General features: G+C 44.8%; 1 protein-coding gene across 1 annotated transcript; it reads left to right on the forward strand.

The window, feature by feature from the left end:
* Nucleotides 1-13,565: 13,565 nt before the first annotated feature.
* Nucleotides 13,566-20,615, forward strand: LOC109866484 (cysteine-rich protein 2). Its single transcript, XM_020455173.2, has 8 exons — nt 13,566-13,783; nt 16,644-16,738; nt 17,653-17,710; nt 17,901-18,029; nt 18,143-18,211; nt 18,414-18,508; nt 19,577-19,634; nt 19,775-20,615. Exons 1-8 carry the CDS (start codon nt 13,741-13,743, stop codon nt 19,849-19,851), a joined length of 624 nt encoding a protein of 207 aa, XP_020310762.1. The 5' UTR covers nt 13,566-13,740; the 3' UTR covers nt 19,852-20,615.
* Nucleotides 20,616-20,623: the final 8 nt, after the last annotated feature.

Below are 20,623 nucleotides of genomic sequence, written 5' to 3' on the forward strand. Positions count from 1 at the left end.
ATAATATTACAATTATAATATTTATAAATAATGTATTATGTATATATAACACTTTAATAATGAACTTCTTGTCTACTGGAATGGGTTCACATTCTCTACTGGTTGAAATTAAGTCTCTCATTTCATGAAATACTATCAAATCAAATGAATTTTATTTATAAATCCCTTCTTACATCAGCTATGTTACAAAGTGCTGTACATAAACCCAGCCTAAAACCCCAAACAGCAAGCAATGCAGGTGCATAAGCACGGTGGCAAGGAAAACTCACTAGAAAGGCCAGAACCTAGGAAGAAACATAGAGAGGAACCAGGCTATGAGGGGTGGCCAGTCCTCTTCTGGCTGTGCCGGGTGGAGATTATAACAGAACATGGCCAAGATGTTCAAATGTTCATAGATGACCAACTCTCTATAGAGAGTTCAAAATAGCAGGTCTGGGACAGGTAGCACGTCCGGTGAACAGGTCAGGGTTCCATAGCCTCAGGCAGAACAGTTGAAACTGGAGCAACAGCACGGCCAGGTGGACTGGGGACAGCAAGGAGTCATCAAGCCAGGTCGTCCTGAGTCATGGTCCTAGGGCTCAGGTCTTCCGAGAGAGAGTGTTACGGATACAGGTATCCTGTGTGTGTATCCTGTGTTTCTTTTCTCTACTTCTCCCCTCACAGGTGGCAATCATCATACCCCCAATCAGTCACCAATCAGTCATCAATCAGAAGACACATCTCCACCTGTTTCCTTACCCTATCACATTCCCTTTCCCTTGGTTTAAAAACCCTGTCAGTTGTTTTCTCAGGAGCTCGATCTCTCCATCTCTCTGTCACGTTCTGACCTTTATTTTCCTTTGTTTTGTCTTTATTTAGTATGGTCAGGGCGTGAGTTGGGGTGGGCAGTCTATGTTTTGTGTTTCTATGTTTAGGTTTCTGTTTCGGCCTAGTATGGTTCTCAATCAGAGGCAGGTGTCGTTAGTTGTCTCTGATTGAGAATCATACTTAGGTAGCCTTGGTTTCACTGTTGGTTTGTGGGTGTTTGTTTCCGTGTCTGTGTTAATCACCACACGGGACTGTTTCGGTTTGGTTTTCGTTCATGTTCACATTTATTGTTTTGTATTTCTTAATGTTCAGCTTATGTTTTATAATAAACGATATGGACACTTACCACGCTGCGTTTTGGTCCGATCCCTGCTACAGCTCCTCTTCAGACGAAGAGGAGGAAATCTGCCGTTACAGAAACACCCACCAACAGAGGACCAAGCGGCGTGGTAATGGGCAGCAGCAATAGCGGCCGAAGACACAGGACACATGGACTTGGGGGGAAATCCTAGATGGGAGAGGACCCTGGGCACAGCCAGGGGAATATCGCCGCCCCAAAGCAGAGCTGGAGGCAGCGAAGGCAGCGAGGCGCTGGTATGAGGAGGTAGCTCGGCGGCGCGGTTGGAAGCCTGAGAGTCAGCCCAAAAAATGTATTGGGGAAGGCACACAGGGAGTGTGGCGAAGCAAGGTAGGAGACCTACGCCAACTTTCTGTGCTTACCGGAGAGCGAGAGAGACCGGGCAGGCACCGTGTTATGCTGTGGAGCTGTGGAGCGCACGGTGTCCCCAGTGCCGGTGCATAGCCCGGTGCGGTACATTCCAGCTCCTCGTATTGGCCGGGCTAGAGTGGGCATCGAGCCAAGTGCCATGAAGCCGGCACTACGCATCTGGTCTCCAGTGCGTCTCCTTGGGTCGGCGTACATGGCACCAGCCTTACGCATGGTGTCCCCGGTTCACCAGCACAGCCCAATGCGGCCTATTCCACCTCGCCGCACTGGTCAGGCTACGGGGAGCATTCAACCAGGTAAGGTTGGGCAGGGTCGGTGCTCAAGAGCTCCAGTGCGCCTGCACGGTCCGGTCTATCCAGTGCCACCTCCACGCACCAGCCCTCCGGTGGCATCCCCCCCGCACCAGGCTGTCTCTCCATCTTCTGCCTACAGGTGCTTCCTCCTCTCCAGTGCTGCCAGAGTCTCCCGTCTGTCCTGAGCCGCCAGAGTCTCCCGTCTGTCCTGAGCTGCCAGAGTCTCCCGTCTGTTCTAAGCCGCCAGAGTCTCCCGTCTGTCCAGAGCCACCAGAGCCGCCAGCCAGCCAGGAGCCCCCAGAGCCGCCAGCCAGCCAGGAGCCGCCAGAGCCGCCAGCGCCGCCAGCCAGCCCTGAGCTATCCTTCAGTCCTGAGCTGCCCTTCAGTCCTGAGCTGCCCCTCAGTCCGGAGCTGCCCCTCAGTCCTGAGCTGCCCCTCAGTCCTGAGCTGCCCCTCAGTCCGGAGCTGCCCCTCAGTCCAGTTTGGCCCTTTAGTAGGGTTGCCAGTCCTAGGTTGGCACTCTGTCTTGAGCCGCCAGAGTCTCCCGTCTGTCCTGAGCTGCCAGAGTCTCCCGTCTGTCCTGAGCTGCCAGAGTCTCCCGTCTGTCCTGAGCCGCCAGTCTCCCGTCTGTCCAGAGCCACCAGAGCCGCCAGCCAGCCAGGAGCCGCCAGAGCCGCCAGCCAGCCAGGAGCCGCCAGAGCCACCAGCGCCGCCAGCCAGCCCTGATCTATCCTTCAGTCCTGAGCTGCCCTTCAGTCCTGAGCTGCCCCTCAGTCCTGAGCTGCCCCTCAGTCCGGAGCTGCCCCTCAGTCCGGAGCTGCCCCTCAGTCCGGAGCTGCCCCTCAGTCCGCAGCTGCCCCTCAGTCCAGTTTGGCCCTTTAGTAGGGTTGCCAGTCCTAGGTTGGCGGCGAGGATCGCCGTTCCAAAGAGGCTACGGACGCGGGCGCAGAGGCGCATTAGAACTATGGTGAAGTGGGGTCCACGTCCCGCGCCAGAACCTCCACCGCGGACAGACGCCCACCCATACCCTCCCCTATAGGTTCAGGTTTTGCGGCCGGAGTCCGTACCTTTTGGGGGGGTACTGTCACGTTCTGACCTTTATTTTCCTTTGTTTTGTCTTTATTTAGTATGGTCAGGGCGTGAGTTGGGGTGGGCAGTCTATGTTTTGTGTTTCTATGTTTAGGTTTCTGTTTTGGCCTAGTATGGTTCTCAATCAGAGGCAGGTGTCGTTAGTTGTCTCTGATTGAGAATCATACTTAGGTAGCCTGGGTTTCACTGTTGGTTTGTGGGTGTTTGTTTCCGTGTCTGTGTTTGTCACCACACGGGACTGTTTCGGTTTGGTTTTCATTCATGTTCACATTTATTGTTTTGTATTTCTTAGTGTTCAGTTTATGTTTTATAATAAACTAAATGGACACTTACCACGCTGCGTTTTGGTCCGATGCCTGCTACACCTCCTCTTCAGACGACGAGGAGGAAATCTGCCGTTACACTCTCTCTCGTTATTGAGCTCTCCTTTAATTTTTGCACCTACATGTCACTTTGTCCATAAACCCGTGAGTATTGTTTTGTTATGGTGTTTGATGGTGGGAAAAGGGGGTACCAAGACAAGTCGCCCATGGGCATACACTACCCGTAGGTAAACTTTGTTTAAGAACACTATTTAGAACTGGGCGGACCACCCACTATATTTTTGGTTAGTTAGTTAGCTGTATTGAAGTAGGCTAGCCTAGCTTATTTGTTTCTTTCCTTGGGTCCAGCTCAGCCCCTTTTCCTGCTCCCCCCCATTACCGTGTGTTTGAAAATAAACCCTGAGTGTTTGACGGTAATTTAGTTGTCTGTGTTTTTTTCGTTTCACTGTTACTTTGTCATTATTATAATTTGCATGAGTTATGTTATTGGTCTCGTTACCATCCCCCCCTAGACTTCCGGGCCAAAGGGATTCGTAACAGAAAGAAAGAAAGAAAGAAAGAAAGAAAGAAAGAAAGAAAGAAAGAAAGAAAGAGAGAATTAGAGAGAGCATTCTTAAATTCACACAGGACACCGGATAAGACAGGAGAAATACTCCAGATATAACAGACTGACCCGAGCCCCCTGACACATAAACTATAAACAGCATTAATACTGGAAGCTGAGACAGGAGGGGTCGGGAGACACCGTGGCCCCATCCGACGATACCCCCGGACAGGGCCAAACAGGCCGGATATAACCCCACCCACTTTGCCAAAGAACAGCCCCCACACCACTAGAGGGATATCTTCAACCACCAACTTACCATCCTGAGACAAGGCCGAGTATAGCCCACAAAGATCGCCATGGCACAACCCAAGGGGGGGCGCCAACCCAGACAGGAAGATCACGTCAGTGACTCAACCCACTCAAGTGACACATCCCTCCTAGGGACGGCATGGAAGAGCACCAGTAAGCCAGTGACTCAGCCCCTGTAATAGGGTTAGAGGCAGAGAATCCCCGTGGAGAGAGGGGAACCAGCCAGGCGGAGACAGTAAGGGCAGTTCGTTGCCCCAGTGCCTTTCCGTTCACCTTCACACTCCTGGACCAGACTACACAAAATCACAGGACCTACTGAAGAGATGAGTCTTCAATAAAGACTTAGAGGTTGAGACCGAGTTTGCGTCTCTCACATGGTTAGGCAGAGCATTCCATAAAAATTGAGCTGTATAGAAGAAAGCCCTGCCTCCAGCTGTTTGCTTAGAAATTCTAGGGACAGTAAGGAGGCTTGTGTCTTGTGACCGTAGTGTACGACAGGACCAAATCAGAGAGATAGGTAAGAGCAAGCCCATGTAATGCTTTGTAGGTTAGCAGTAAAACCTTGAAATCAGCCTTTGCTTTGACAGGAAGCCAGTGTAGAGAAGCTAGCACTGGAGTAATATGATAACATTTTTGGGTTCCTGTCAAGATTCTAGCAGCCGTATTTAGCACTAACTGAAGTTTATTTTGTGCTTTATCTGGGTAGCCGGAAAGTAGAGCATTGCAGTAGTCTAACCTGCGTCATTTTTGGACAGAAGGTTTCTGATTTTTGCAAATGTTATGTAGATGGAAAAAAGCTGTCCTTGAAACAGTCTTGATATGTTCGTCAAAGGAGAGATCAGGGTCCAGAGTTACGCCGAGGTCCTTCAGAGCTTTATTTGAGACGACTGTACAAAAAAAGAGATTAATTGTCAGATTCAGGAGAAGATCTCTTTGTTTCATGGGACCTAGATCAAGATTCTCTGTTTTGTCCGAGTTTAAAAGTACACCTATCCTGTGTCCTCAGATCAGTGCAGATGAAGGAAATTAAATATTGAGATTAATCTGTTTTAGAGTATTTACATGATGCATAGGAAGTGTAGTGTACTGTTTTTTAAATTCTGTTTCTGTATATGAATTACAAATCAGCCTTTAATTAACTAGTTAATTAAATAATGTTACAATGTGCCCCAGGATCAGGATTGGTAAACACTGTTGAAGTGTATATTGTACGACATACATGCTGTCACATTCGTCGTATGAATCGGACCAAGGCGCAGCATGGTATGCGTACATGGTGTGCTTCTACACCTGCATTGCTTGCTGTTTGGGGTTTTAGGCTGGGTTTCTGTACAGCACTTTGAGATATCAGCTGATGTACGAAGGGCTATATAAATAAATTTGATTTGATTTGATTTGATTATTTATTATATTAGAATGAAAACTGAACAAACTAACCAAAATAACAAAACGACACGTGAAGCTATACTTATGAGTGCTGACAGGCAACTACACATAGACAAGAACCCACAAACACCAAAGGGAAATGGCTACCTAAATATGATCCCCAATCAGAGACAACGATAAACAGCTGCCTCTGATTGGGAACCATATCAGGCCACCATAAACATACAAGTACCTAGACCTACAAAACCTTAGACATACAAAAACCCTAGACAATTCAAAACCCCTAGACAATACAAAAACTAGCGTACCCACCCTAGTCACACCCTGACCTAACCAAAATACACTGCTCAAAAAAATAAAGGGAACACTTAAACAACACAATGTAACTCCAAGTCAATCACACTTCTGTGAAATCTGTGAAAACTGTCCACTTAGGAAGCAACACTGATTGACAATAAATTTCACATGCTGTTGTGCAAATGGAATAGACAACAGGTGGAAATTATAGGCAATTAGCAAGACACCCCCAATAAAGGAGTGGTTCTGCAGGTGGTGACCACAGACCACTTCTCAGTTCCTATGCTTCCTGGCTGATGTTTTGGTCACTTTTGAATGCTGGCGGTGCTTTCACTCTAGTGGTAAAATGGTAACATGAGACGGAGTCTACAACCCACACAAGTGGCTCAGGTAGTGCAGCTCATCCAGGATGGCACATCAATGCGAGCTGTGGCAAGAAGGTTTGCTGTGTCTGTCAGCGTAGTGTCCAGAGCATGGAGGCGCTACCAGGAGACAGGCCAGTACATCAGGAGACGTGGAGGAGGCCGTAGGAGGGCAACAACCCAGCAGCAGGACCGCTACCTCCGCCTTTGTGCAAAGAGGAGCAGGAGGAGCACTGCCAGAGCCCTGCAAAATGACCTCCAGCAGGCCACAAATGTGCATGTGTCTGCTCAAACGGTTAGAAACAGACTCCATGAGGGTGGTATGAGGGCCCGACGTCCACAGGTGGGGGTTGTGCTTACAGCCCAACACCGTGCAGGACGTTTGGCATTTGCCAGAGAACACCAAGATTGACAAATTCTCCACTGGCGCCCTGTGCTCTTCACAGATTAAAGCAGGTTCACACTGAGCACATGTGACAGACGTGACAGAGTCTGGAGACGCTGTGGAAAACATTCTGATGCCTGCAACATCCTCCAGCATGACTGGTTTGGCGGTGGGTCAGTCATGATGTGGGGTGGCATATCTTTGGGGGGCCGCACAGCCCTCCATGTGCTCACCAGAGGTAGCCTGACTGCCATTAGGTACCGAGATGAGATCCTCAGACCCCTTGTGAGACCATATGCTGGTAAGGTTGGCCCTGGGTACCTCCTAATGCAAGACAATGCTAGACCTCATGTGGCTGGAGTGTGTCAGCAGTTCCTGCAAGAGGAAGGCATTGATGCTATGGACTGGCCCGCCCGTTCCCCAGACCTGAATCCAATTGAGCACATCTGGGACATCATGTCTCGCTCCACCCACCAGCCACGTTGCACCACAGACTGTCCAGGAGTTGGCGGATGCTTTAGTCCAGGTCTGGGAGGAGATCCCTCAGGAGACCATCCACCACCTCATCAGGATCATGTCCAGGCGTTGTAGGGAGGTCATACAGGCACGTGGAGGCCACATACACTACTGAGCCTCATTTTGACTTGTTTTACGGACATTACATCAAAGTTGGATCAGCCTGTAGTGTGGTTTTCCACTTTAATTTTGAGTGTGACTCCAAATCCAGACCTCCATGTGTTGATAAATTTGATTTCCATTGATAATTTTTGTGTGATTTTGTTGTCAGCACATTCAACTATGTAAAGAACAAAGTTTTTAATAAGAATATTTCATTCATTCAGATCTAGGATGTGTTATTTTTGTGTTAGTGTAGCAAATATCAGCAAGGCAAGCTTACAAAATTGTATATTCAATTTGCAGTAAATGCTTTATCTAGCTAGATTTTTTGCAGCCCCTGTTTCACAAGACGGCAGCCTGATTTGCTGGTTTTCTCAGGAGACCCTAAAACATTAAACAACACGAATTACAATTGTATTCTCATGTCAGAACATAAAGCAAGTTAATGTTGGCTAGTCAGTTAGCTTACTAAATAGCGATTTTTCTAAATGAACTTCATGACAAAAAATATACATAATCGCTTGTCTCTTAATGAACTATTATTCCTCTCAACTGTACATGTTTTTTGCATGATTCGTTATGACATTATAATTACTTACATTTGCTTCCTTGCAAGCGCTATTGTCAGCCATCTTTACTGAAGAAAGTCTCCAGCGTTGGGTTGCATAACATCAAATTTGTCATGGGAACCACTCGATATGATAGGTGATCGTTCCAAGATGGCACAGACGTCTTTTGTCCTCGTCTTGTCGTGTCCCATATATATATATATTTACAACTTTCTTCGCATACCTTTTTATATATTTTTTTATTTTCCATAAACTCATCTTCAAAACACTCTCCTGTAACCCGCCTCACCAATTTATATTTATAAAAAAAGAAAGTATTATTTACCTCAAATCTGTAATCCTCCATAGAAGCTAACCAGAAGCTAGCCAGAAGCTAATCCAGAAGCTAGCCAGAAGATAGCCTGAAGCTAATCAGAAGCTAGTTAGCTTCTTTACTGGCTAATCTTTAGTATTCAGCTAACCACGGTTTAGCTCGAAAATCTATTGCCAGTTTTGTACGGCGCGGCCCAAACTACAACATTTTCAGACAAGATAGAACTGCCAAAGGGGGCGGTGTTGCAATCTACTGAAAAGATAGCCTGCAGAGTTCTGTCCTACTATCCAGGTCTGGACCCGAACAATTTGAACTTTTACTTTTAAAAATCCACCTCTCTAAAAACAAGTCTCTCACTGTTGCCGCCTTCTATAGAACACCCTCTGCCCCCAGCTGTGCTCTGGACACCATATGTGAACTGATTGCCCCCCATCTATCTTCAGAGCTCGTGCTGCTAGGCGACCTAAACTGGAACATGCTTAACACCCCAGCCATCCTACAATCTAAGCTTGATGCCCTCAATCTCACACAAATTATCAATGAACCTAGCAGGTACCTCCCAAAAGCCTTAAACATGGGCACCCTCATAGATATTATCCTAACCAACTTGCCCTCTAAATACAACTCTGCTGTCTTCATCTAAGATCTCAGCGATCACTGCCTCATTGCCTGCATCCGTAATGGGTCAGCGGTCAAACGACCTCCACTCATCACTGTCAAACGCTCCCTGAAACACTTCAGCGGGCAGGCCTTTCTAATCGACCTGGCCGGGGTATCCTGGAAGGATATTGATCTCATCCCGTCAGTAGAGGATGCCTGGGTATTTTTTTTAAATGCCTTCCTAACCATCTTAAATAAGCATGCCCCATTCAAGAAATTTAGAACCAGGAACAGATATAGCCCTTGGTTCTCCCCAGACCTGACTGCCCTTAACCAACACAAAAAGCTCCTATGGCGTTCTGCATTAGCATCGAACAGCCCCCGTGATATGCAGCTGTTCAGGGAAGCTAGAAACCATTATACACAGGCAGTTAGAAAAGCCAAGGCTAGCTTTTTCAAGCATAAATTTGCTTCCTGCAACACTAACTCAAAAAAGTTCAGGGACACTGTAAAGTCCATGGAGAATAAGAACACCTCCTCCCAGCTGCCCACTGCACTGAAGATAGGAAACACTGTCACCACTGATAAATCCACCATAATTGAGAATTTCAATATGCATTTTTCTATGGCTGGCCATGCTTTCCACCTGGCTACTCCTACCCCGGTCAACAGCACTGCACCCCCCACAGCAACTTGCCCAAGCCTTCCCCATTTCTCCTCCCAAATCCAGTCAGCTGATGTTCTGAAAGAGCTGCAAAATCTGGACCCCTACAAATCAGCCGGGCTAGACAATCTGGACCCTTTCTTTATAAAATTATCTGCCGAAATTGTTGCCACCCCTATTACTAGCCTGTTCAACCTCTCTTTCGTGTCGTCTGAGATTCCCAAAGATTGGAAAGCAACTGCGGTCATCCCCCTCTTCAAAGGGGGGGACACTCTTGACCCAAACTGCTACAGACCTATATCTATCCTACCCTGCCTTTCTAAGGTCTTCGAAAGCCAAGTCAACAAACAGATTACCGACCATTTCGAATCTCACCAAACCTTCTCTACTATGCAATCTGGTTTCAGAGCTGGTCATGGGTGCACCTCAGCCACGCTCAAGGTCCTAAACGATATCTTAACCGCCATCGATAAGAAACATTACTGTGCAGCTGTATTCATTGATCTGGCCAAGGCATTCGACTCTGTCAATCACCACATCCTCATCGGCAGACTCGACAGCCTTGGTTTCTCAAATGATTGCCTCGCCTGGTTCACCAACTACTTCTCTGATAGAGTTTAGTGTGTCAAATCGGAGGGTCTGCCTTCCGGACCTCTGGCAGTCTCTATGGGGGTGCCACAGGGTTCAATTCTTGGACCGACTCTCTTCTCTGTATACATCAATGATGTCGCTCTTGCTGCTGGTGAGTCTCTGATCCACCTCTACGCAGACGACACCATTCTGTATACTTCTGGCCCTTCTTTGGACACTGTGTTAACAACCCTCCAGGCAAGCTTCAATGCCATACAACTCTCCTTCCGTGGCCTCCAATTGCTCTTAAATACAAGTAAAACTAAATGCATGCTCTTCAACTGATCGCTGCCTGCACCTGCCCGCCTGTCCAACATCACTACTCTGGACGGCTCTGACTTAGAATACGTGGACAACTACAAATACCTAGGTGTCTGGTTAGACTGTAAACTCTCCTTCCAGACCCACATCAAACATCTCCAATCCAAAGTTAAATCTAGAATTGGCTTCCTATTTCGCAACAAAGCATCCTTCACTCATGCTGCCAAACATACCCTTGTAAAACTGACCATCCTACCAATCCTCGACTTCGGCGATGTCATTTACAAAATAGCCTCCAATACCCTACTCAATAAATTGGATGCAGTCTATCACAGTGCAATCCATTTTGTCACCAAAGCCCATATACTACCCACCACTGCGACCTGTACGCTCTCGTTGGCTGGCCCTCGCTTCATACTCATCGCCAATCCCACTGGCTCCAGGTCATCTACAAGACCCTGCTAGGTAAAGTCCCCCCTTATCTCAGCTCGCTGGTCACCATAGCATCACCCACCTGTAGCACGTGCTCCAGCAGGTATATCTCTCTGGTCACCCCCAAAACCAATTTTTTCTTTGGCCGCCTCTGAAACTGGAAACACTTATCTCCCTCACTAGCTTTAAGCACCAACTGTCAGAGCAACTCATAGATTACTGCACCTGAACATAGCCCACCTATAATTTAGCCCAAACAACTACCTCTTTCCCTACTGTATTTATTTATTTATTTTGCTCCTTTGCACCCCATTATTTTTATTTCTACTTTGCACATTCTTCCACTACAAATCTACCATTCCAGTGTTTTACTTCCTATATTGTATTTACTTTGCCACCATGGCCTTTTTTTGCCTTTACCTCCCTTATCGCACCTCATTTGCTCACATCGTATATAGACTTGTTTATACTGTATTATTGACTGTATGTTTGTTTTACTCCATGTGTAACTCTGTGTCGTTGTATGTGTCAAACTGCTTTGCTTTATCTTGGCCAGGTCGCAATTGTAAATGAGAACTTGTTCTCAACTTGCCTTACCTGGTTAAATAAAGGTGAAATTAATAAAATAAATAAAAATTGCCCAGCGTTTGCCACTGGTGATTTGCATAAAGTTGGGAAATGCTGAACTTGTTCCTTGCCTCCCACGCCACGTTCGCAAGCTACATACGTTTTGTTGCCTAGACAGCAGTGTGTGACAGAAAAAAAGTTTACCTCCACTTAGCTTTGCATTTTTGTAAATGTAGTTCCAGTATATGGGGCTGTCAAAACCACACCAGAGATATTAGCGAAGGGGGAAATTAGCCATTTCATTTGGCAATGAATGAAGGAACATGTAACACCCCACCCAGCAGACTGTCGACCAATTGCTTTCACATTGTCATGCCGCGTCACGCGGTTGCTAAGCTAATCATCACGCAATCCCTTCTCAAACTCAGGGTATGAGTCGACAAACCTGCCTATTTTCCTCAAAAAAAATGCACAATTCCAAAGCAATATGATATTACAGAGAACAAGTTCATTATCTCACATCTGAAAATATTTCTAATGTTGTACTTCTTGTTCACAAAATTCATGCTAATGTTGGGTTTTTGAGCCAGTACCCAATTGACTCCCATTCACTCCTTGGAGGAGATCTCCTTGTCCCAGAATCGCCCAGAATGCACCGGGCAGGCCCATTGACGACACTTGGGCAACGTACACAATGGCCGTTAATTCGATCCCAATATAGTTTCCCATCTCCTCAGAAGTATCTCTTACCACACTGCACTGGGTCCATACTTTGATGCACAATTTTTAGGCCTGGGCCGGGCTGATGCATTTCTCAAGAAAACAGATAAACAAAACACATTCTTTCAAATGAAATACAGTGGACATATTGTGTTATTGTGATGTGGTGGGACTGTAAAGTAGACCGCAGCAGAAACCCATTACATATGAATTATTCCCTGTTTATCATCTCTCTGTCTCCCTCTTGCTCTCTCTGTCTAGACCCCATCACTCCATCCATGGGCACCTGACTTTGACTGAAAGTGGGGGTGCAAAAAGTGAGGTGACCTTCCTCTGGAAATGATTGCATTTTTAAAACAATTTTCCTGCAATTCTTCACTGTTTCTTAACTTGAGAGTCTCCATCTCCCCCAGCCTGTGTCTGTATCAATCCTGTCTATTATTTGGAGTGACTGGGGTGTGATGGAGGCCCATGTTGGGCCATCATGGCAGGGTTCTCCCTTATCACCAGAGAGATAAGAACCTCCTCTGCACCCAGAGGTAGGCATGTCATGTCCCGTTGCTGATGTGGCCGGTTAAAATAGAGGATGAGAGGGACTGGTTGATAAGCCCAGGGATAAGGCTACCAGTACTGTTTGCTCTGCCAAGTTATCACCAAGGGGAAATGGGCAACACTGGACGAGTAGTATTTGTAACACTAACACTTGAAATACCACATAGGGACGCTGTTATTGTTAATTAAGGTATGGTGTAATATAGGGTACATAGCAGAGGAATAGTAGAGATGGGACCATGAGAGACATCAGTCTCTACTGTACAGAGACTGGGGAATGGAGCTCGGGTGACGTCTGACTGTATGTTACGGAGACAAACATTTCCCCAACAGACCAGTTTCACCCATTCTTGGTTGCTGAGCCAAAACTTTGGTTCTGGACAGACCATTCTGGAAGTGTTTATTTTAAGATCAGTGCATTCCCAGGCTCCAGAGGGAAAGCAAGCTTCTGTGGAAAATAGCAACACCGTTTCCATTTACGTTGCTGCTCTTTAAGGGTATTTATCTTATTATAAACATAGAGCATGCATTAGTGGGATTTTAATGGAAGGCTATTTCTCTTGGAATCGAATCAAGAGTAAGAATGTAAATCGTTGTGAATAATGAGTTGGACTAAAGTCCTCTTATGAGGCTTGTCTCATTGGTCATGTCTAATAGCCTTGGCTGAACTTTTGAATTTTTCGAAAATGAATTAATCTTTCCCCTCAACTCAATATTCTAGGGACTTGTAAGAGCATCACTTAACATTCCGTCTGAGTAGCACAGAGGTAGAAGAGCGTATCCTAACAACCACACAAAGTGGAAACAAACATGTCTGTTGAAAGATAAAGTGCGAGAGGGGAACTCTCACACTTCAAATGACATACAAGTGATTACATTGTCTCTCATTGAACTAATTCACTGTAAGCCTGAGCCTGCTGTCACATTTACAATTTGCTCGCAAATATAAATAAGCACAGATATACTACTGCTACTAGGTATTATTTAGTTCATTTAGTTCATTTAGTACATTTAGGTTAAATTAAATGCCTGTCCTAGTGGACTAGGTTCAAGTCTGCGGTGCAGTGGCCAAGGGAGCAATAAACAGTATTGGGACTGGGCCAGAATCAGCAGCATATACGTCATCGTATAGGAGGGGCTATGTAGATTTCGTAGAGTAATGTAAGGGAGGATGCTGTCTGCTATTTCCACTTTTCCATCAATAAAAGCTAGCCGATTCAAATTACTGAATTAAAAAGAAAAAAGGAAATAATATTCTCAAGGGGGCATTAGTCCAGAATACAATTAACATGGCATCGAAATGTCCTAAATGCGACAAGACAGTTTATTTTGGTAAGTGCATTTTTCATATGATCGTGCATATCCTTCCATGTGTTTTATGTACGACCCCCCACACCCCGAGTCAGCTATGTAATGACTATTGTAGTCACCGTCATTTTGTCTCAAATCTGAGCCAACTGTTGTAACGTTATAATGATACCGTATGCATATTAACCTATAGATTGGGGGTAGGCCTAATAAACAGTTGTACTGCCTTTGATATATTGTATAAGAATGAACCAGTTTTAGGCTATTTACTATAAGTATTGGTCCGCCTGGCGTTCCTATAGAGACTAAACCAATTATGCCTGGTTCCTGACTGTAAATGACTTCAGACGTTCTGTGTGGTATAGTCTACATGTGCTTATGCAGTCTTTGTGTTGATTGACAAACCAAAGCCATGTCCTTGCAGGTGTGATCATTTATTATTTCATGAGGTCATATGGGAAACCTACTGTATGACTTCATGTAGCTCGTGGCTATACATCGGTCATATCAGTCCAATAAAACGCCAGCGGTGCGATAGGATTTCCGCGCGCACACCACTTACCTGCAGCTGACCAGTTGGGTTTTTGGAGGGATATAAAGTGAAAACATCTGTCCCCAGATTAGTGACATAAGCAGACTATCCCATTGATGGCTATTAGGTGGATCTAAAAGCAATCTCTTATCCTTAACCGATAGCCTGTTTACAGTATGCCTATTCAGGGAATGTGTTCGTAGTTTTAAAAGATTTGAGATAGCCTTTAGCCTAGCTCCGTGGCACAATAAAGAGATTGAGCTAATGCAATTAATAAGGTATAGGCTATTAATGTTGCTGCGCAGATAGATTGTCATTATACCTTGCATATACATTATTAATTCGTAGCATATGTGTGATGGATCGACTTTGCCCTGATCTATCTCTGGAGAACAATAGGATTCCCATTTCAGCACTAACTGGCATGGACAGCTCCCAGCCTCCCAAAGAATGAAATGGAATGGAGCCGCGCACGAGCCGGCCGGCCAAACCGCACCCTTAAAATGACAGAGCATGCGTGTAGTGTGAGACACTCTAAAAGAAAAACGGTTTCAACATGTTCATTCATATGGTCGATCCAGACCTGTTGGTCTCTGTTGAAACTGAAACATACTGTACATGGTTCAACCCATTATCATTAATTTTTTATCCCACTTTCCTGTCATAGGAAGCCCCTATACACCACAGTAAAAAACTAAATAAATCGTTTTGATAGTTCTTCTTAGACTATATTAGAATAATTTTTTGTTCATTCATAAATTAAAAACAGTAAGCAGATGGTACTTGCTTCTCGGGTTCTTTATTTTTTGTGTTTGATAGTCAGTGGCAGTGTGTCAGAATGAAACCTCTGGAAACCTTGCAACACTTTTCACTCATCTTGAAGCATCTGTTTCTTTTGCCTAATTAGTCCCCAAATGGGCAATGGTTTGGGTTTTCCATCTGGTAATGAACGACTGAATAAATACCTGGTAGCCTTTCACTTGAAATCTGCTCGCTGTCTGAGACATTGAAAACTAAGCATCTTAGTACTTTCACTTATGGAAAGGCCCCTCTGAGCCATGGCCCCTCTGAGCCATACTTTTGTAGCTTGTCAGTCTCTTTTTGTTTGTTCCCATTATTTACACACTGCCCCCCCTTAGGTTCCTAGTTCCTTTAGTCCCTGTCTGCTTAATGGTATCCTTGAGTGCTGCTATATCTACAGTGTTTACTTCTCTCCGTCTACTCCCACTCTCATTACGAAATACCTCATATTCTGTCCGTGTCCCTCTGCCTCAGGAGTTTAGATGATGTATGTTATGTAATTCCCAGTCTTTGATTCATGCCCCATGACTTCTCTTCATTTTAACATTGTAATCTGGGTCATTACATAATAGTCATCACCCTTATCTCTGAAAGTGTACTGACTTTGTGGGTAATTTAGTGTTGCCCGTTGCTGTCCTTGAATGCTACTGATAATAATAATCCTCACTCCTCTCTGACTGTCAGAGTTCTCGACTGTCCCAATTAACACCCTATTCCCTATGTAGTGCACAATTTTTGACCAGAGGCCTACCTGTTCCATGGTCAAAAGTAGTGCACTACATAGGGAATAGTGTGCCATTTGTGATTCAGCCATAGAGTCCTGCTCCTACACTGCCACTGGATGGATCTCATCAACAGATACAGGATGAGACATAATCACATATTGTACCAAAGGGCAAACAAAATACCCCTTAATCAACATTGATTATTTAGAATGAACAACCCCCCACAGCCTCCTTTCTCACTTCCTCTCCCTGTGTGCGTGCGTGTGTGTGTGCTATGCTTGTGCAGCTAGACAAAGTAGAGGGAGAGAACAAGAGAGAGACTGGAAGGGCAGGAAGAGACACAGATGGAGAGAGTGAGAGAAAGACAGACAGACGGACAGAGAGAGTGAGAGAGAGGGAGTGAGAGAAAACACCCTGCAGGGACAGCACAAAGTGCTCACAGCCTCCCACTTAACTGTGTCTTGCATTAGTGACAGGTCGCCAATCTAAAGAGGATGGGATAGCTGAGATTAGAGATAACAGCCTTATCTTCACTACATTTCTATATACTGTATTGACCAACACTCTTAGAATGAAAGGTGTTATCTAGAACCTTATAGGATTCTTCAGCTGTCCCCATAGGAGAACCTTTTGAACCCTTTTTAGTTGCAGGTAGAACCCTTTTAGGTTCCATGAAGAACCCTTCCGACTGAAGCAGCTCACTCTGTAACATCTTATACTGAATTGACATGTCCCTCTAAATGGGTAAATTCAACTCCAAATGTCAGTTTCCTGCACAGTAATGTAACCGCTGTCCCCCCCCCCATCCCCCCCATCCCCCACACAGCGGAGAAGGTGACATCTCTGGGGAAAGACTGGCATAAGTTCTGTCTGAAATGTGAGCGTTGTAACAAGACCCTGAACCCAGGGGGCCATGCTGAGGTAAGAGGATTCAGTACCTTACAATCATAGAAAAATAGGTGCTATCTAGAGTGGGCTCCCGAGTGGCACACTGCATCTCAGTGCTAGAGGCATCACTACAGACCCTGGTTCGATTCCAGGCTGTATCACAACCGCCCGTGATTGGGAGTCCCATAGGGCGGCTTACAATTGGCCCAGCGTCGTCCGGATTAGTGTTTGGCCGGGGTAGGCCGTCATTGTAAATAAGAATTTGTTCTTAACTGACTTCCTTAGCTAAATAAAGGTTCAATTTAAAAAATACAAAATAGAATTGAAAAGGGTTCTTTGGCTGACCCCAACGGAGAACCCTTTGAATAACCCTTTTTGGTTCCAAGAAGGTTTCTAAATTATTTCACACAGAAACAGTCAGAAACTGCAGGAAGTGTTGTGTACAATAAAGATGAGTAACTAAGAGGACATTTTGGCTCTGTTCCCATAGATCTCTGGGAAGGTTATGGAGGGTTAAGGTCTCACGGGGAGAGTATCGTCATTCTGAGAGAGTATTCTGACATAGCCTGTTCATCAATATAGGTACTGTACAGAACTACACAGGGACCTAGGCCAGTTACGAACAGAGAGGATTGCCTTCTATAGTTCATTTAGGGTACAGTAGGCTACTAAAGTATGGGGTGCTATCATGTGTAGTGTGCAGTGCATCTAAAATCCATTTGTTTCATCTCATTTCTGTTGCATGTTTCACAGATCCAAAGATCCCTCTAAAGCTACACCGGCTGTTTTAAACTCAAGTCAGTCATGTAGCATTCAATGCTAGAGTGGGCGTCAATATGTTGTAGTGGCATTTTTACTTCAAGTTATACCAAGATCCACCCCAACAAAGTCCAATGTGTTTGTTCCCAGATACTTCTTCTGCTCATTGTCTTTCCCTCTGTTCACAGCATGATGGAACTCCGTACTGCCACAAGCCATGCTATGCTGCCCTCTTTGGACCAAAAGGTGCAATACATTAACTTTATAGCCATCCATTATTTAGTTATGTGTGCTTTATGTGGTTATAAAAACATTTTAATTATTCACAGCAAGCCTATAAGATAGGCCCAATGTATGCGTTTGCAGAGAGACTTATAAAAGGAAACTATGATCAATGTGTTTGTATGTTGACTGAATTAAGCATTTCTCTCTGTAGGTGTGAATATCGGAGGTGCTGGCTCTTATGTCTACGAGGCGCCTGTCAATGATACCCCTGCCAGCGTTTCCACGGAAACAGAGGCCAAACCTGAGGAGAAGAAAGCTCATGCCAGAGGCCCAGTGAAGGGTAAGCAACATGAAAGAAAAGAGTAACAGATCTGCTGTCGTGTTATTATATCCCGTATGAAGATAACCACTGGCTGTAACAAGCCTCATCTTCTCAATCTCTTTTTGACACAGCCGCAAGCTTCTCAACTTTCTCTGGAGAACCCAGTAAATGCCCAAGGTGCAGCAAGACAGTGTATTTCGGTACGTGTGTTATGTTACTGCCCATGCCATATTGGAGCTCTTACTGTATATGCTAATGTGTGTGTGGACACAAACTCACATCCTCCCACTCACATCCTCTGTGAGTGGGTGTCCAGGGGAATATGGTGAGGTGGAGGAATGTTGTTTCCATGGTGATATGTCTGACATTGGTGTGTGTGTGTGTGTGTGTGTGTGTATGCAGCTGAGAAGGTGACGTCCCTGGGGAAGGACTGGCATCGACCCTGTCTGCGCTGTGAGAGGTGCAGCAAGACCCTGGCCCCAGGCAGTCACGCAGAGGTGACAGACAGAAGACTGGGAGGAGGGGGGTGTGGGGGAGGGAGAGGGGGGGTTGGGGGAGGGAGAGGGGGGTGTGGGGGAGGGGAGGGGAGTTATTAGAAAGATTCCAGGAATGCAGAACCATAGAAATACAGTTAGACAATGGCTGCTGGGCCACCCTTCACATACAGTAACACTGACTTGAATCGGAATCAGAGTCAGATTCACCTTTTTTCCACCAAGTACATTTTCACATACACAGAATTTGACATGAAGTGGTGCTGCTAGCAATATACAAAATATACAAAGAGAATGTATAAAAAGGGATTTACCCATAATCTACATACAGTATATATAATATAAAAACAATAAACATAGAACAATCACACATGATAGAAGAGTAGATTCTAAATGATAGTTGAAAATGTGCTGAGAATATACAGAGACTGTACCATTTACAGTGGAATATACTGAGACTATACCATTTACATTAGAATATACAGAGACTGTACCATTTACAGTGGAATATACTGAGACTGTACCATTTACAGTGGAATATACAGAGACTGTAACATTTACAGTGGAATATACTGAGGCTATACCATTTACATTAGAATATACTGAGACTGTAACATTTACAGTGGAATATACTGAGACTATACCATTTACAGTGGAATATACTGAGACTATACCATTTACAGTGGAATATACTGAGACTATACCATTTACAGTGGAATATATCTTTATGTTTGAAGCCTGAAATGTGGCAAAAGGTCGCAAAGTTCAAGGGGGCCGAATACTTTCGCAAGGCACTGTATATATATATATATATATAGTATTTATATGGCCATAGTTTTATTTGGTATTTTAGTATTTCTATGGCCATAGTTAGATACAGTATTTCTATGGCAATATATATATATATATATATATATATATATATATATATATATATATATATATATATATTCTTTTTTTGCTGAGTTTTTATATAGTATTTATGTGGCCATAGATAGATACAGATGCCTTTAAAGCTGTGTCTGGAACTGTCTCAGTAGAGTACATTATATTCATTCCATTCTGTTACAGCATGATGGGCAGGCCTACTGCCACAAACCGTGCTACGCCACCCTGTTTGGGCCCAAAGGTAGGCTCACTCACTCAAAACTTTCTTCCTCTTAACCACATGAAAGATAAAATGCCTTATTGCTATGGTTTACAATTATTATGATATTTCATACACTGTATTTCACCGTATTCTGACGTCTTTCTATTGGCCCGTTCCAGGGGTGAACACTGGAGGTGTAGGAAGCTACATCTACCATGAACCCAGCACTGAGGCAGAGACTGAGGCCCAGCCTTGAGATTACCCATACCCACCTCCACCCCCACCCAGACCTCTTCAACATTGCCTCCCTTACCCTGGCCTTTTTACTAACCCCAGTCGTAGATCGACTCACCCTGTCTGTATTTCCAACCTCTGCCTACACCTTCGACTATGTTCACACATGCCCTGATTAAATAGTATTGTCTCCTTTAGGCTATTCAGCATCTACAGAAAAAACCACATGTTAAATCATGCATAGTGTAGGCCTATTTACAATGTTCTGTTGTATTTCTACATCAATTTTGTGTACGAAATTTCATCTTTATAGCTTCTCCCTGTGAAATACACAGTAGGTTCATGGGTGTCCCCTACCTCGTTGTTCGTGTCAAATGAACAGTTGTGTGTAAGATGTACAGTACATTGTTTATTAAATGATAAGTCGCCGTATGGTTTGACTCTACACAATACAGCACACACCTATAGGGGAAGACTTGGGTGTGGTAGGCCTACTGTTTGTCATTCCCTGAAAACTATGTCCTTTGTTGTGCACCTGTAATGACATGGCTGACACAACTGCTTGATTTCCAAGCTATCCGCTATGGGCCTATTTTCACCCTGCAGTATAGAGACAGAGTAGATAGATAGAACATACGCCTACTAGGAATGTGCATTAGTATTAGCTTATTGTTGTTGGTGATTGAATATGTTTTGTACTTTGGGTCTTTGAGCACCAAATGTGTGTTACTGAGAAGAACAGTGGTCATCAGAGGTTTTCTACAATAAAATTGTGAGAACATGAAAGGTTGTTT

Source organism: Oncorhynchus kisutch, linkage group LG21, assembly GCF_002021735.2.
Source record: "Oncorhynchus kisutch isolate 150728-3 linkage group LG21, Okis_V2, whole genome shotgun sequence".
Classification (NCBI taxonomy): Eukaryota; Metazoa; Chordata; class Actinopteri; order Salmoniformes; family Salmonidae; genus Oncorhynchus; species Oncorhynchus kisutch.